Genomic DNA, 17,238 nt, shown 5'->3' with positions numbered 1-17,238 from the left:
TCGACTTGATGCACCTGTTTAAGGACGCGTCGGCACACCGCAATCAAGGATCAAGACTTCTCATGCTTCTGCAAGAAGCAGTGTCAAGACAAGTAATACCAGAAGTGTAATGAAGGTCACACAGAAAGGCTGAAAGCTGAGCAGCGGTATGCTGTTTGTCTTTTGTTACTCGGAAACAGGAGAAAATACAATAAAAATGTACAATGTCAGTATTTGTCTTTTCATTTATGCAAATCTTTTATGAGAGTCCTTATGTGAAAACGTGGCAGCGCAAACAAAACCGTAACAAAAATTTATGGAGACATCATGAATACAAAAAGCATTTCCTACAAGCAGCTCCATTGTCATTTAATGTCACTACCGTCCTCAATTCATTTGCAAGACTTCACAGATCCCATTTTACCATCTGTTGCAAAGGCGATGACAAATCTGAAATGGATATTACTGGTGCTAGAGGTGAACTCACTCCTTTCACTATAAAATACTCTGGGTCTTTTTTTTTTTGTTTTTTTTTTGAAGGATCAGTGAATAGATATAGGACGAACAACTGCGACTTTAAATTTCGATCTAAATAGTTCAAATGTAACCTTGGAATAACACTCAGGATAAAAATCCACCCTTACTTATAATAACAGCAGGGGAAGATATAATTAAAAAAAAAAAAAAAAAAAAGAAATGTTAGAGCTAAAGATGGACTTACCACAGCCACCTTGGCCCCGAAACCCATGACGTCCCTCCAGGCGTAGCAGAGGCTGTGTGGCAGGTAGAGGAGAAAGAAGATGAGGCCGCCACACGCCGCCGCTAAATTGGCCTTGGAGAAGAAGACGCTAATGAGGAAGCACTGGGAGATGGTGGCCAAACAGAAGATCAGCAAGAAGACAAAGATCACTGAGGGGTCGCTGTACTGCAGGACTTTGCCGTACTGTGTGTGAGAAGTTTGGTGAAAAAGACGGAGAGAAAAGTTAGTCTCAAAAACACTGCAAAGTTCCTGCAGGTAATCACGGAGGCAGGTTGGGAAGAGAATGATCATCGCAGCAGATTTATTGCAGAAGCAGACCACACAGAGTTATTTCAGAACGTTGACTAAAACCTCTCTTGTTCAAAACAGATTTCCATCCATCTGTTGCAGCAGGTTTCATTAGCCACAACGCAGATACATCATGCATGTCGTTTCTCTTTTTTTTTTTTTTTTTGGTTGTACTCTTTCCAGTTTACCTCTTGGGGAGTTTTCAACAATTTGAGGAAATCAAAAATGATCAGAGAGGTTTCAGCCTGTATTACAATTTCTGAATTTGTATGGCTTCGCTAGTTCAGGCAGAGTAAAAGATGATTTTGGTTCACGCCTATTCGCGGTGTTGCATGCGAGTTTCTATTAATGAACTTGGCCCACGGTATTTAAATTTTGTGAAACACTGAATGTTGGGTTTTCATTATCTGTAACCCATAATCGAGAAAATTACAATAAACAAAGGCTTGGAATATGTAAATCTATGTTATTATTCTGAAAAAATCATCTTTCTGAGATGATTGACAAGAAATATTGCACTTTTACACCATATTCCAATTTTTTTATTTTATATATATATATATATATATATATATATATGCCCTTTAAATGTGTAACGCTTTTACTCTACCTGTTTGATAAAGGACCATTCTCTAATTTTCGAGAGCTGCTTGCAATCTATTCACTTTAAACAAAATCAGCAATGCAGTTGTAATTTCCGTAACTAACTAAAATAAATCACTGCACTACTGAGGAAATATGGTTCTTCTGAGAAAGATTAATTCTCATTAAAGAGAAGTTCCATGATGTAAAAGCCTGTTAAAATCAAAGAGAACATTTAAGGTCAATTGAGGTAAATTAATTATCTTTCAAGGTCAAAGTGCTGCTTAGGATAAAGCCATTGTTATTACTAAGATTAATGAATGACCAAATCTCTCCAAAACTAGAGTCAGGTCCTTTCTGAGCCAATTTTAAATTATCCTTAAATCACCTTGAGTGTCAGAGTTAGAAGGAAAGCACTGATGGCTAGCGGCAACACGCTGGAAACCGCCCAGGTCAGCCAATAGATGCCGTTTCTCAGGCCCATGATTCTCACGGTCTCCTTCAGTCGCGCCTCTTTCTCAGAAACAATGCCTTTAACGATCATGGCCACCGAATAAACCCACGCTAAGGTCATGTACAAGGGAAGGGAACTCGCCAGCGACCGCAGGAATCTGAAAGGTGAAGGAGCATTACCAGAAAAGTTTACATCTGGGTACAAATGTAATGTATCCTCCTACGTTACATTTTGGACCACTGATCCAAAATCAGAAACTAGCAGCATGAAGAACAACAGAGCTTTGAATAAATGCGTGCAGTAATAAACTTATGCATTCTGTTTAAACTCAGAAGTGAATTTGCTCCAATAGATAAAAGTGTTGTTAGTTGAATTCTGAATAAAAGTAACATAAATACAAGATAGTTTTTTGTTTTTTTTTCTTTCAGTCTTTAGCAGACAGCCATCACTACACAACAAGAACACACAAAAAAGTAAACCAACTGGACTTTGGATGGTCTCTCTAAGGTTTTGAAAAGATAACATTTCGTTGCCTTTTCCATGTAATAGAGCACTACAGATGCCCAACTGCTTAGAATGTATAGAAAACATCTGTGATGAATTCATTATGGTGAAAGAATTGTTGCTCAGTCCTGAAGGCAGAGATGAACCTGGCAGAAAGAATACGTCGTATTGAACATGTGGCTCAAATTTACTTGATTAGGTCGGTTATTAGAGAACATAAAATGGACAACGTCGACCTGGTGCCGATACTAGAACCTCACCAAACTGTTATGCTATTCACAGTGAAGCAGAAGGATGTCAACAAATACACTAAAATATTGTAATAAACAGAAAACACCAACAAGGTTCCCAGCTTGCCAAGAGTGACATCATTCCAAAATCTTAATATGACAACCAAGGTAAATGGGACCCGGCGCATGTGTCACCCACATCAGGAGCCCCATTGAAACAAGGGATTGATCTAATAATTAGCTTCATGTTCAACCTCCTGTGCGGCGGCTGACAGAAAGGTGAAGTGAAAAATGGCATTTCTTCGAAGGTGCACTGCATCTGACCAAGTTGGGACTCTCATCCTGAGAAGTGTCTGGTTTAGAAAGGTCAGTGGCGGAGACTGATGACTTGTTAGACCTGTGCCGGTGGTGTTGTGAGGAGGGGGGAGTCACACAACAGTCGATCACACAAATGTCACACAAAGTTCCTTCTTTCTTTGAACATGGCATCAAGCGTGCTGCTTTCACGCGCAGCGTGTAATTGTGGTGTCTTGGGAGTTTTCCATTAAAGGCTTTTCATTTCGGCTTGTGGCAGGAGCGAGTGAAGAGGAAAGACCTCTTCAGTTCTTCAGCTGGTCGGCTCAGATATTAAATGCTTCAGTGATGATGCTGTGGACGTGGAATGCAGTTTTTGGAGTAAAATATTTACCACCAAGCAGAAATGTGGGAACAGCAAAAGACGCATTTGGAAAGTTAATCACACAACTCCTTCACTGAACTGATCTGATGTGGGAGCCACGTGTGGGAACGCCGCAAATAAATCCAACCTGTGTGCCAGACAGTAAAAGCATTATCTCTGCGATAATGGAAGAGGAAACAAGCGCGCAGTGACGGAGGACCCAGGTGCATGTGACTAAACTGCTTGTTGGTAGACCTTACCCAGATACAGCGTCTGATAATTACCATTTGATTCACAATTATTATTAATGCGCTGAAAATGGCTGTGAAATTATCATTTAGAAGGAGCCTGTGATCTGAATGCACAGACACTGCTCTGGCTCCTACGCAGCAGGCGACTAACTCAATTTATTGTTATTAATGTTTACAAACTGTTGAGAGCTCGCAAACGCATTAGGCTGATGGGAAATTACATTTAACCCAGCTGCTCGAGTATCGGTTTCTTATTTATCAGCCGCATTTTCCAATTAAGCTGCTCAAATTGATTACACTCATCCCCGATAACCATCATTTTTACTTCATTAAACGTGCCTTCAAAAACGAGAAGTTTTTTTTTTTAAGGATGCGCGACATCTAAAGGGGGTCGGGTTTGAATCCCGCTTCGCCGTGCAAACGCTAGAGGCGTGGTTTCTTTTAACACGACAGCTTGTGTTTATTTCCTAAAAAGATCTCAAGCGAATGTTATTCGAGCAGATGAATAACACCGACATGTGAACCACAAGCAAAATGAGCAGATAAACAATAAAACCATTTATTTTATCAAGCCGGCTTGCAGGTGAAAAAATAAAAAATAAAATACCTAAACAGCTGTTCATTTTAATTACCAGAAAAAATATCAACCTGTGTAACAGTGATGGTGTCCTTGAATATTATATTGTATTAACAGATTCTCAGCAAAACGCAAATGTGTTTAATATAAATCCAGACCAATTGTCGTTAAATCATTTGATACTACATGTTCAAAAATAAATAAATAAAGACTGAAAAAAATGATCACTTTTTTTTATATATATATTTGCAAGTTATTGTAAATAATGTTTGGTCAATAATGTGCATCAATAAGATAAAATCTGAACCTAGAGATTGCACATAAACTTGTCTTTTTCTCTTTTGTTTGTCAGATAACAAGTACAGAAAACAACATGTGACAGATTTGTCCCGTCTCAACCTCCAAAGGGATTTTTTTTCAGCCCATCCACCGCTCGTCACTGAACAAGAGCCCCACCTTTACCTCCCACTTTACGACTCTCACCAAGCAAATTACCTTCAACACCATATAGTGTCAAACTTATTCGGCAGTGAAATATAATTAGAATTTCCTCTGCAATCACAAAAACACGTAGCAGCAAACAGTCGCTTCCCAAATTAGAAAAGAGGAGCAATTACAACTGTATCCTATGATTACAGGAACAGAAGAAAACACAAGTGCAGTTTTGGTTGCATGCTTAATTAATTAGACGGATATGGCTGATTAGAAGATTTGCAGATAATGATCTGATTCTACGCTCATCAATTAGTTATGATTAACAAAGAGAGAGAGAGAGAAAGAACCAAAACACAAAGCATAAACAGTTTTTGTCCAGACTGACCTATGAGATTTATTCGTAAGTATGTTTTCCTAACTTTGTGGATTTTGAAAAGCTCTTAAAACGGCTTGGATGACCTTCACATTTTATGCTTTGAGTTTTGATACTTTCAACTGAGCAAACCCTGTCCTACTGACCTTGAGCATGATACTTATGAGCACACATGGAACTGTGAGCAGAACAATGTTCTCTGTGAACCTGGCGGACCAGAGGGCGCCGTTTTGAACGCCGACGGCGCGCAGCACCTCCTTAAGCCGCAGCTCCTTCTCCAGCACCAGGCTTTTGATGGTCATGCACACAGAGTACATGAAGGCCAGCACCAGGAACATGGGTAGAATTGCTCCAATACTCTGGATAAAGCTGGGCATTGAGGAAAGCAACCAAATGATGTCAGAAGTCCGTCGTCACAAAGAGCACTCACCGTGGTTCTAAACATGGAAACTTGTACCTGCCAAACAGATTGTCAGAAAGTGCATTTATAAAGTTTCTGGGTGCTTCTTTTTTTTTTTTGGTGACATTTGCTGAAACGTTCAAACTAGCCTACTAAATAAAACTGAACAACAAATAACATTTTGCTTTAATTTTTCTGGACAAAAAAAAAAGTAAAAAAGAAAAGAAACAGTAAGAAGTTTGAGATGTGTTCAACAGGGAAAGCTCAGGCTGTTTCTACGCTGGGTTTTCTGTTAAGATGCACAATACCTTTACTTTTAGTAACTTTCTTGAATTTGAAGAAACAAACACAAAACCTGCTATTTAGCAAATTGAAACAACTTTGCTTGATTAAAACTAAAAGAGGGACAAATCAGTTTGAACTAATTTCAGACAACACGAGGCTGTGCCTGCGATTTAAAGTCAGAAATGTGGAGTTACAACTTTTTCTAAGTCCTAGATACTTCGCTCTGAAAGACTTTGTTAGCTTTAGGTGTGCAGAGTCGATGTAAAGCAAATGTTAAATCCACAAAGGCAGCCTTCCACAATGTTTGTCTTCATTTATTGAGTCAAAAAGGACACGAAATGTCCTTCGGTGATAATAAAAGTTTTAAATTCCCAAAGAACAAACAAGACGATCCGAGCAGCATTCACGGACTCGATGCCTTCGAGGCGTTTTTATTTTTACGCTGAGCTAACCTTTATAAAGTTGGTGCATCAGCTCAATCGAGCATTTAGTGCTTCGGCTCATGCCTCAGATGATGTACGATTTGATGCCGTTACAACACAATAAGGCGATATTAAACTGGCTTCATAATGCCACCAAAATGCCATGTCAATATCTCTTACGCTGCCAATATAATAAAGTGCTTCCTTTGATTTATGAGACAGTGAAGGAGAGATATCAAATATGCTTTGACAAAGTGTTCAACGTTACTGCTTGCATATCTATAAACACCGGCGACGCGGTGCAAGCGAAGCTCTGTTCAGCACAAATACGAGGATGAATGAACCACGGAGAATCTGCTGTCGCTGGAGGAACGGGGCCTTTCTGTCGAGAAAATGCCGATAAACACCTGATGAAAGCTGCGTCTCCAGAGCGCGTGCAGAACTTAGGTTCTATTATAACTCTGGACAAATCTTTTTGAATTCCTGACATTAAGGATCAGTTCGCTCATGCATCAATCTTCCTTTTCGGAAGGATGCTTTTGCATCTTTAATCCGTTTTTTTTCCCCCCACAAACTGCCATGAATTATCCCCTTTGTCAACAATTAAAGTGGTTACTCTGAAATTTCCCGTGTCAATCACGGCGCCATCCACGTAAATTGGCATTCCTTGTACGGATTAGTCGAAAGTGTTAAAGCACAAGTGACAATGTGATTTTGTTTTATATTTATTCACAGAAAAAAAAAGAAAAAGAAAAAAAAAAATCATTTGGTTTTTTTTGTCAAGTTCTTTCTGAAGATTCTGATCGATTTAAAAAAAACAAATGCTGATTGGGTTATTTTAACATATTTGTTGGCGTTAAAGAGCATTGTATTAACCATATTGCAGATAAATATCAAAATTATATTAAGTTGGCTGGTTGGGTGCCAAATAAACTTTAAAACCTTCATCTTGGCCTTAAATGTCTTAATGGTGTTGCTCCTCTGTAATTAAGCCTTTATGGTATGTTCTGCTTTTATTGTTCGTCATTGTATGATTTATTTTTAATTTAATGGAGTTAAGCAAATTATTTTTTTATGCTTTATTGCTCTGTAAATTTCGGTTTGCATAAGAAGGAGCAAATATTTATAACTAATAGTGTAGGAAAAGTTCACATGTTCGACGTTGTGTGGTTTTATTCTAAAAGTCCAGTTCTAGACATCTGCATTCAAACATGAATAAGAAATGTTAAAAAAAAAAAATTAAGTCAGGGGTCTCAATAAACAGTAGCATTTTTGCAAAATAGCATCGAAACAAAAAGTGCTTATGGTGAGCTGCAAGAAATAAAAGTCCTGCTGCATTAAAAGTATAATAGAAGAAAGTATGGTATTTTTGAGGAGACTTACACAACCCTAAAGGAATCGATCATCGACATCCCAGAAGCTTAGGGAAAGGATCGTTTGACATTGTGTCCTAAACGTTCACACCCATATCAACCGAATCCGAAACCCCACACTAGCTTATGCACATAAAATCGTCTCTTTGAAGAGATAATTAAATCGATACACAGTCACAAATAGCTAACTGATACGTATGAAAGCCTCCAGTAAGATGCACATAAAGTCAGAATACTAATTTCTGGCATTATCTACTCCAAACAGGCTGTAGCGACTGACGTCCTGTGTGAGTTAACTCCTTCTGTGGCTGTTTTCTCCCTGAGGAGGAGGAGGGCGAGAAGGAGGAGATCAGTCATGCACACTGTGTCTGACACTGACAACCTTGCCACCAAGACTCTCGTGAATTATACATCTGCTGATCGATCAAAGGTGCTTAAGTAATAGAACCTGAGGCGGCCCGTGGGTTGTGGGGCTCCCGGAACATTGGCAGGCTGGCCTAAATTTGGGGAAGCTGGTAGACGGATGAATCGAGAAAGAGACGACTCGCCTCCCTCACAGGTTTACATCCGGTCTCATTTCTGACAAATATGCCATTCAGGTCCTGTGCTCGGAAAAAGTGAAGGACTCACTCTCACTGAGAGGAGTAGGCTGTATTTTCTTTTTTGGGTTCTTTTTATAGCTTATAAGAATTATATATTAAGAATCATTTATGTTTATTTTCCAAATAGACGAATTGCATTTGCATTTATAGGAGAATTTACACAAGATAGTTTTTTTAGAAATGTGGTTTCACAGTCTAGTTAAATATTAACATAAAGAAACTAGTTTTTTTAATAAATATTGTTTAGATTACTTTTAGCAAATGAAAATGCTTTAACTTTAGAAGGTGAGAAAATATATAATACAATTTTTCAACTGGGGAAAAAAAAATCCAAATCCAAAATAGGAAAATAGGACAGTAAATGAAATAGGTTAATTAATATATTAATATTGCCAATAAAACATCAAAATTATGTGATTATCAGACAGCACAGGAAGCATCAGAGCCAGTTACTCAATTGCTAAACACCATGTTTAATTTTAATATAAAATGGCAACCAAATTCAGAGACTGACGAAGTAAGAAGCCATAAGGTGTTCACATGAACTCTCTCAAACACAGCAGCAAATCAACAACAGATGTCGGAGCAAAAAAGTAAATAATGTCCAGACCTCAGTCTAATTGAAAGTCTTTAAAAAAACCTCAAGTGACTTCTGCCCACAGGCCTAAGTGAACCAAATCAATGTTGTAAAAGAAGTTTTGCCAAATTCTTCTCACCGAATTAAGAGATTAACAAAGTCATTGCTGCTAAAGTCAACCCTGTGATTCTTAGTTCTTTCACACACCTTTTAATTTTGGCCTAATTCCTGTGTATGAAATAATGACAGCATGGATTCCATGTTTTTGTACGCTGCAGATTAAATTAGTGTGACCTTTGAACATGGCAAAAGAACAGATAATTTTTATTATGGCCCGAGTCTTAAAACCTTAGAACTGAAAGAGAATGACATTTCTCTTTACTATGTCTGCATGCCCATTTCTGATGAAAGCTTGATACATACTTTGCTTTTGTTTGTGTACATTGAGTAGATCTGCGTTTGATGCAGGGCCGGCTTCTTGTGAAAGTATCTTTCTTCATAGAATATGAATCTCAGCTAATAACCCTCCTGACTTCAAACACGAGGAAATGTACCTAATGTTTTGAGTTTTTTTAGACTTCCCTGCTCTGAAGGCTTTTTGCTTCAGCGCTTTCAAACTTGAAATAAAATGCTTCATACTCCAAATGTAAAAAAAAAAAAAAAAAAAAATCTACAATGGTCTTCAGCTTGCATGCTGCTTTGACTTAATAAAATATCTGTTTTGGACAAAAAAAAAAAAAAAAAAAAAAAAAAAGATCTTTCCTGCACTTCTGAGCAGTCCAGCTATCTCACCAGAGACTCTTAATGGAGGACGCTGCCGCTATTGGCATTAGGTATGCAACGAACAGTCTATGGGTTTGTCAAAGTACTTCTCCAACACTTTAACTTTTCTCCCACCAGACCAGGTGCTCCAAAAGTCTTTTAAAATGTTCTCAAACTCAATGGGAGCTGTCATACTTCCTAAACTTAAGAGTTGTATTCAGCCACTCTGCCATAAAAGGCTGATTGATGGAGGACGCTGTGCAGGCTGCAACTCTGGCTAGTTTTGAAGCCCAGAGAAAGACATCTAAAGCTCTATCAGAGAGACCTCTGAGCACTTGACTCACAAGTCACTCAGTCTGACCAAACAGCAGAGCTACGTCTGCTTGGGCGAGCTGATGGAACTGAAATAGAACATGTTAAAGTATAACCTAAATCAGTATTAATATGATCATCCCTCAATAAAAGTTGGAATGGCAAATAACTTTCAGTTATTTTGAACTTCAACACAAACACTGATGTCGACATAAAACATGATGCCAGGGCTTAGTTAACATCCAATGTAGATATGTAAAGATCTACAAAATAGGTGGTTGTTGTTATAGATTGTTTTTGCATCTTGTTTCCAATGTGAAAGATAGAAAGAAATTAATTACTTAGTACCTTTGTCCAGCCTTGGCTTTTAGAAATTCCAGTTACTTCAAATGCTTTAGTGGGCAACTTCAGGCACTTAACTATTTTATTCCACTAATTTCCCTGACGTATGACAATAAAGAAATTTGAGTAAATGGCATGTTCTCCTTCTTTTCCCTATCATGAAAATTGGTTAAAAACATATTGACATCTGTGCCAAGACTATTTAAACCCCAAGTAAACCGGAAGTGATGGATTATTAACCCAAAGTTGTAGAAACAATGCTTTGCTAAAAGCTATTAATAATTGATTTGGGATTTACTTTCAGCTGGAATTAAAAGTACAATTCTTATAAATGTTTTACATTTATAAGAAACGTGAAACGTTAACCATTAACCTGCTGCAATAACAAAATATGGCAATAGAGATAAATGGGATAAAAATACAGTTAAGCCCACACAATTAACATTTTAGTCAGACTGAACGATTAAATATTGAAAGATTACTTTAAACCTCAATTTGCAGCAAATATTTATGGGCTTTACAGTAGATATATTTTTATCTAACTGGAATCTGGAATACTGGAATATTTTAAGTGTTTCATTTTTTAAAAAGTTTTCACAAATATAAATGAAACGAGCAATAAAGATAAATTAATGGTTTAAAATTATATAAGTTATGGCCTATCAGGCAGTAGGTAGGGTCACCATGATTTAATCATTTTCACGAGAAAAAAAAAAAAAAGAGAGAGAGAGAGAGAGAGAGAGAGATTACAGTTTAGCTCGCATTAATTTACATTTTAACAGAAAGATAGTTGCACTGCATGTAGTTATTCCAACCTGGACAAAATGCATTTCCTTTTGTATCTTGTAAATTTGAGAAGTAAGTAATACACTGTGATCATTATCACTGTCAACTGTCCAGATTGACCAGCTTTACTTGAGTTGAGTTTCTTTATCCTGCTCATGAAGCCATCAAACTAACAGATTCCGAGCAATTAACCTTTGCATCGCATTCCTTACAAACCCACCACTTTTACTGTAAAAACGTATCATTGCATCGCTCGGTGTGAATGCTATGAGATCGCAAAAATGTCCCACAGGAACATAAACAACAAGCTTTAACGAGCTCTCGTCGTTGATTCAGACTGCGCTGACGTGCCATAGTTCTGCACTCTGAGAATTAGTTCGGTGGCAACGGCTGCTTGGATCTGTAACTCTGAAGATGAATTAGTTTTAGTAGAATATGTTAAAATATGTCCCAATATGTTCAGTGAATTTAGACAGGAAGAAACAAATCTTCTAATAGTAGGAGTGATACTGGCAGTTCACTTATATATATATATATATAATTTTTTTTTTTTGTGTGTGGGTTTGTTTTGTGTTAAGACATATTTCTCCACAATTTTCTTGTAGAATTTTCCAGTCCGCCAGCATCGATTAGTCCAGCATGCTACTGATCTGAGGTAATGGTCTATGCATACAAAACTGAATGTCTCAGTTGAATTCCTTCTTGCAAACAGGTAAAAACATTCACTATAGATCATCTCTGCTTGTTTTCTGCTTCATATCAATCCTATGTGAATGCGAGACCTGCTGGTGTGGAGCAGCACCTCAGGATCCAAACAAGACATGCCTTTGATTTAGGAACATGCAACAGAGCAGAGGCTGCTGATAAAAGAACATTTATGTGATATCAGGGCCCTGCAGGGGTCTGGCTGCATCCCACGCTGCCGCTGCAGGCCTGCGCTCAGTGTGTATGAGGCGGTACTGGGAGCTAAACCAGTTTGGTTATCTCATGTTGAAAATGCCAACAGGGTCAGCTGTTGTTGAAGCTGCCCAGATTGCTCTGGTTCTTCAGGTGTTTCGCCGCCAAAAATGCAAAGGGTGGAACTGAGGACGGAGAAAAGAAAAAAATATTGCTAAAGCAGGTACGAGCATGAGCTTTAGGGTTCAGTAGAGAATATTTGGATGCTGGAAATGTTGTTTATGCAAGTTTTGAAGGAAAAAAAAAACAAAGTTAAAAAAAAAAGAGTGCAATAAGGTCTCAGAGAGGCCAACGATGCGATTGCTTCAGGCCACTGTCAAAACAATTCAGTACGCATAAATTACATATGATAAACCTAATAGTTAATTTTCTGGTAATATAATTTTCTGTTAACATAATAAGTCACGTTAGAATAACAGGGGGAAAAAAAATCATATAGTAATTCAAATAAAAAGTCTATTTATTAAATCTAGTGTACCTCAGGGTTCTATATTGGGTACTCTAGTTTTTAGTATAATTGTTGACCTAGTTTATTCTAGGATGTTGCTGTATATCTACTTTAAAAAAAACCAAGCATCAGATTGTAGAATAAGCATCAGTTTTGATTATTTGATGCATATAAGGCTGTTGAATAATATAAGCGTTGTTTTTATTTTCTAATGTATTTAATTCCCCCTTTGTGATTGTGTAATTTTAATAATTGTGCATTTTAGTATTTCAGATGAAAATTAGACTGTGAATCCCAATCTAGTAAATTTACATGATGTTCACTTTCCCTTTTAAGCAAGCAAGATTGTATCATTCCATTCAGATGGTATCATTTACTGTCTTTTTAAATCGCTAAAGTAAAAGGAGGTATTTGGTTTGTCTGAGAACAAAAACAAGAAATTGACTAAAACATCAAAAACGTCAACATACCTCGTCTATCATATTCCCTGGTTAAATAATTGAGGCTGAAAAACTGTTTTTTTTTTCCACAAACATGACTTTATGTGTTTTAATGGTTCCTCCTTTCTGTGCTGTCATTCTGAATAATTTAGAAGTAAAAGAGTATTTTTGAACGTTAATAATTTAAAGAAATGTCCCAAATCTCTGGACAGGCAAAGAGCTGATCTCTGGAAAGGTGTAAGACGCCTTTTTGTGCAATTATTTGTTGTGTTTTTCAAACGCCACTGTACACATGTAGCATTAAAAGCTGTATGAAGTTGACCACTGTGTCATATTTATACCTTAGAGAAACAGGAGGACATGTATTACTAGAGTGAATAAAGATACTAAAGTAAAATGCCTCGACACACAAAATATTAAAAGAAAAATTACTCAACTCTACTAGGGTTTAACCTTTACATTCTTTTCTTAAACCTGTAGTCCTCTGAGAAAGTATTTGTTCCTTTATAGTTTTGTTGTCACAGTTAAATGTTTCAGATCAAACTAATTTTACCAGCCAAAGATAGCCTTGGCAAATTCAAAATTGTCCAATTTTAACATTTCTCAAATCATGATTTCAGTTAGTAAGAAAAAATAAGCTATTCAAACCAAGCACAACTAGTTGAGCCAGCACTGACTTCGACAACTGCCATCAAACTGTGAAGTAATTGTGGCATATTCCAATTTCCAAAGCTGTATGCATTTTGAATAAGGTCGTGAGCTGATGGCCAGAAATTCTTCTTCGCTATTTTCTGGTGGAGAGCCGAGTTCACGGTTCCATCGTGTTTGACATACTCAGATTATCTCCGTCAGGTATTGCACTTTATTTGAAAGAAGCAGAAATGTGTTATTTTCATATAAAGAAATTGAAGACGGCGCACTTGGGAGAGAACGAGATACAGGAAAGCATTGAAACTCTGACTTGTGTCTTAAATAATTAAACGCAACCTAATTATAAGGAAACTTCCCATGGTTTAGCTAAAATCAATGCTTTTAACTTACTGGGGCTGTTTCGCTGTCTTCTTTGATTCCACCTCCCTTGCTGACCCTCGACATACTTTATATCTAAATTCCCTCCCTTCTTTAGATATATGCTATAGGACACAAGCATAACAGCAAACATATTATTAAAAAAAAAAAAAAAGGCATGATAGGTAAACTGAAACATTTTTTTCCGCAGGGAAATCTAAAAGTACGTAGGTAACTAGTAACTAATAGGACCATCATTTAGCCATGTGGAACATCGAGAAGCACCTCAAGTGGGTAAAGCGGCACCCCTCGAAAACATCCTTCCTCTATCTCCAATGGCACGCTTATGGCAACAGAGTAAAGCATTTGTACTCACGCATCATCGACAAAGCAAGGGTACGGGATCTGCTGGACGAAAACACCGAGCGGCTGAGACTTTGACGTTTGCAGGCGTACAACAGCGTGGTCAATCATGTCCTGCAGGTAGGCAAAGCCTCCCCAGATGTAGCGCAGGTCGTTAAAGGAGCTGTCCCTGGCTCCAGGAGACCATGACCTTATTAAAAAGAAAGTCAGACAATGATATGTTGCTTGAAAGGGCAAGTAAACCACAAACTGAGCAGCAAGGCATCTATCCCGACTATTTTGAAAGTCATTAATGAAATAAAATAAACAGCTTATTCTGAAAAGAAAAAAAAATAAATAATAATAATAATAATTGGTGTCGTGGAACATAAATCTTCCTCCTCTGGATTAAATCTTGATCTTATTTATTAAAGAAAAAGTTTACCGTTGCATATATACTTGGAGCTATACTAGACAGAACTGGCTGCCGTCAGTTCTCTGATTAACAAAAGGTAAGTGACACAAGGTTTCCGTATTTATAAGAAGAATTTAATTCCCCCCCACCCCCCCTCCCCATCAATTTCACTTAAAATGCAGTCAAAATAAAAAAAAAAAAAAAAAAAAAAAAAAACTATTCTTTTTTAATGTTTTGTGGGCCAGAAGCCATAAACATAAAAACATGAGGAAGTTGAGATGTAACTTCTTCCCAAAACCACAAGCGGCATTTTAATGCCATGTTCTTTGGGTGTTTGGGTTTGGGGCTTTTTGTAGGGGTGGGTGGGTGATCTTTTCCCTGTTAGCTGTTTATGTTCTGAAGGTCTTGCTATATATTCTGCCATTTCTCTGTTATTGTTGTGTAATTTCTTTATGCATTGCATCTTTCTTTATTCTTATTTATATAGCAGATAAAGAAAGAGGTCATAAGAGAAGCCCATACCTTGTTTTCAACCTGCTGGTGAGCTCCACCTCATCAATGTCCATCCGGATTTTGTACTTCACATAAGGAGGGATGTGACTTGAGTCTGGATCGAGGTTCGTAAAGACAACTCCGGCCCAGAATGTGCCATTTGTCAGATGCTCCAAGGCTTTGTTCACCAGATGGGTTTCTGTCACGGCTGCTTCAAACTTATTCAGATCAAGACACTGTCAACAAAATCAGAGAAAACCAAAAGGAAAAAGAAAGATTCTTACTTTACTATAACCCCTGTGTTTTTTTCAGAGAACGGTTGTCTTTTTATTCAAACGTCTGGATTTCACACGAGGGAATAAAGCTGAGGCAGGAATAACCTCATTAGAAGAGCAGCAGATGGATTTTTAGGAGGGGAAAAAAAAAAAAAAAGCTATTCACACAGCTATTGACTAAACCACACAGAGTGTAGTTCAAATTATCCGGAGCTGCCAGGGGGGTGGGAACATGTTTTGGGCTTCAGTAGAGACGGGCAAATGAGATACAGGCTTGGTAACACTCCCCTGTTCTGCAGTCTTGTCCCCTCGTTTCACGAGACGATAATGAGCTAGCCATCCTGGGAGGCAGCCACACCTGACAGATGTCCACGCATCTCGGTGCTGCAATAGTTTTATCATTTCTTTCCCCCCCAGCAGCCTGCATTCTATATCAAGCTATGGCAGAAAATATTACAGCTACTCCATTTGTTCTGTACATAATAGAGAGGATAACAGGGCACTGAAGAGTTGGATGGGCCAAAAGTTTGGATAATGGCTGAGGAAAAATGTAGGGACCAGTTTCTGCGTGCTGGAGAACATCTGGACTTTGACTGGGCCATTCTAACACATCAAAATGCATTTATCTAAGCCTTGACATGATAAGTGGATGTTTTATTTGGCTAAAATGCTGCTGAAAGAGGAATCTCAGAGGAAGTCCGTTATGGTATCTTACAGATTTTTTTTTTTTTTCCAGCACTGTCCCTCTTCCAGTGAGTATACTCAAAAGTTGCCAGTTTGTACTTGAATGCATTATTGTAAAACTTACATTAAAAGTGACAGGGATTCAAAGTCAATATGGTATTACCTCCAACTGTGATTTATACACCACTAAAAGAAAAATATCCGTGGACATTTTACTTTGGCCATTTTTCGTCTGACTTTAACCACGAAAACATAAAAATGTGACTTTTTTTAGCCCCAAAATCTTGGACTAATTCAATCTCCATTAAGCACAAAAAGACAGCCTTGTTTCAGACACTGGATCAGCTAAAATAATATTTAAACTGGATTAGACATCAATTATCCACATTTTGATATTGCTAAGGCTAAAGGCATATCCTATTTTTTATGTTTATGTGATTAAACATTTCCTTCGGAGGGATTATTGTCACCGTTAATCTTTGAACAACAAGTTACACAATGATGCTCAATACCAGACACACACCACAGAAGGTGTTTTATAGCAGCATTCAGTGTGTAAAATAGTTTTTTTTTTATGAAACTGACCCTATTCACCCCCTAAGAGATAAATATTCCTACACGCCTGAAAATTTACATCTATTGCATTTACAAGTTCCTCAGAGCCTCTCCAGTCTGTTTACTCTGTTCTTTTGTCATGTTGGAACATAAGCACCATTCTTTGTTAACCTCAGTCCAAACAGCCAAGACGCTCCTAGAGGGCACAAACTCGATGTTTATGAATTTTATTTAGCTTGTTGTTTTTCAATGACCACCAGGCTGGCAGCCAAATTTCAGCAAAATTATGTCATCAAGCTGACCCCAGCTTAATACAACAAAAAAACAAAACAAAAAAAAAAAACAAAGACCAGACCGTGCTGAGAGCTCTGCTTTTCTCTTCGAAACCACACACACGCAGTTGTTTAGACATAGCTGCAACATGGCTGCTAATTTAAATGATGAGCTGAGCTCCTTGGGATACACAAACACCGGATGAGTTACAGCCAATGTTCTAGTCAAGAGGCTGTGCAAGTGTGAACCATCACATCTGCTGTTTATCCTTTAAACTTGTATACTCGTGGGAGGTGGGGTGTGGAAAAAAAAAAAAAAAAAAAAAAAAAAACCCCACAGCCTCTAAAAATGGTTTCCACTAAATTTTTTTTTTTAAAAAAAAACACTTTTTTTAAGA

General features: G+C 37.7%; 1 protein-coding gene across 1 annotated transcript in view; it reads right to left on the bottom strand.

The window, feature by feature from the left end:
* LOC106944166 (ATP-binding cassette sub-family A member 1) overlaps window positions 1–17,238 on the bottom strand; it is a 194,754-nt gene that overhangs the window by 123,752 nt on the left and 53,764 nt on the right. Inside the window, exons 13-16 of the mRNA XM_015027397.1 lie at window positions 15,085–15,290; window positions 14,182–14,358; window positions 5,238–5,460; window positions 701–922 (exon numbers count right to left, since the gene is read on the bottom strand). Of these exons, the coding sequence (XP_014882883.1) occupies window positions 701–922; window positions 5,238–5,460; window positions 14,182–14,358; window positions 15,085–15,290 (828 nt within the window). The remainder of the gene's footprint in view (window positions 1–700; window positions 923–5,237; window positions 5,461–14,181; window positions 14,359–15,084; window positions 15,291–17,238) is intronic.

The sequence above is a fragment of the Poecilia latipinna genome, unplaced genomic scaffold, assembly GCF_001443285.1.
Source record: "Poecilia latipinna isolate Pla-1442-1.1 unplaced genomic scaffold, P_latipinna-1.0 Scaffold102, whole genome shotgun sequence".
Taxonomy (NCBI): Eukaryota; Metazoa; Chordata; class Actinopteri; order Cyprinodontiformes; family Poeciliidae; genus Poecilia; species Poecilia latipinna.
Note: the sequence above shows the minus strand (reverse complement) of the source record. Positions and strands in the feature narration are given on the sequence as shown.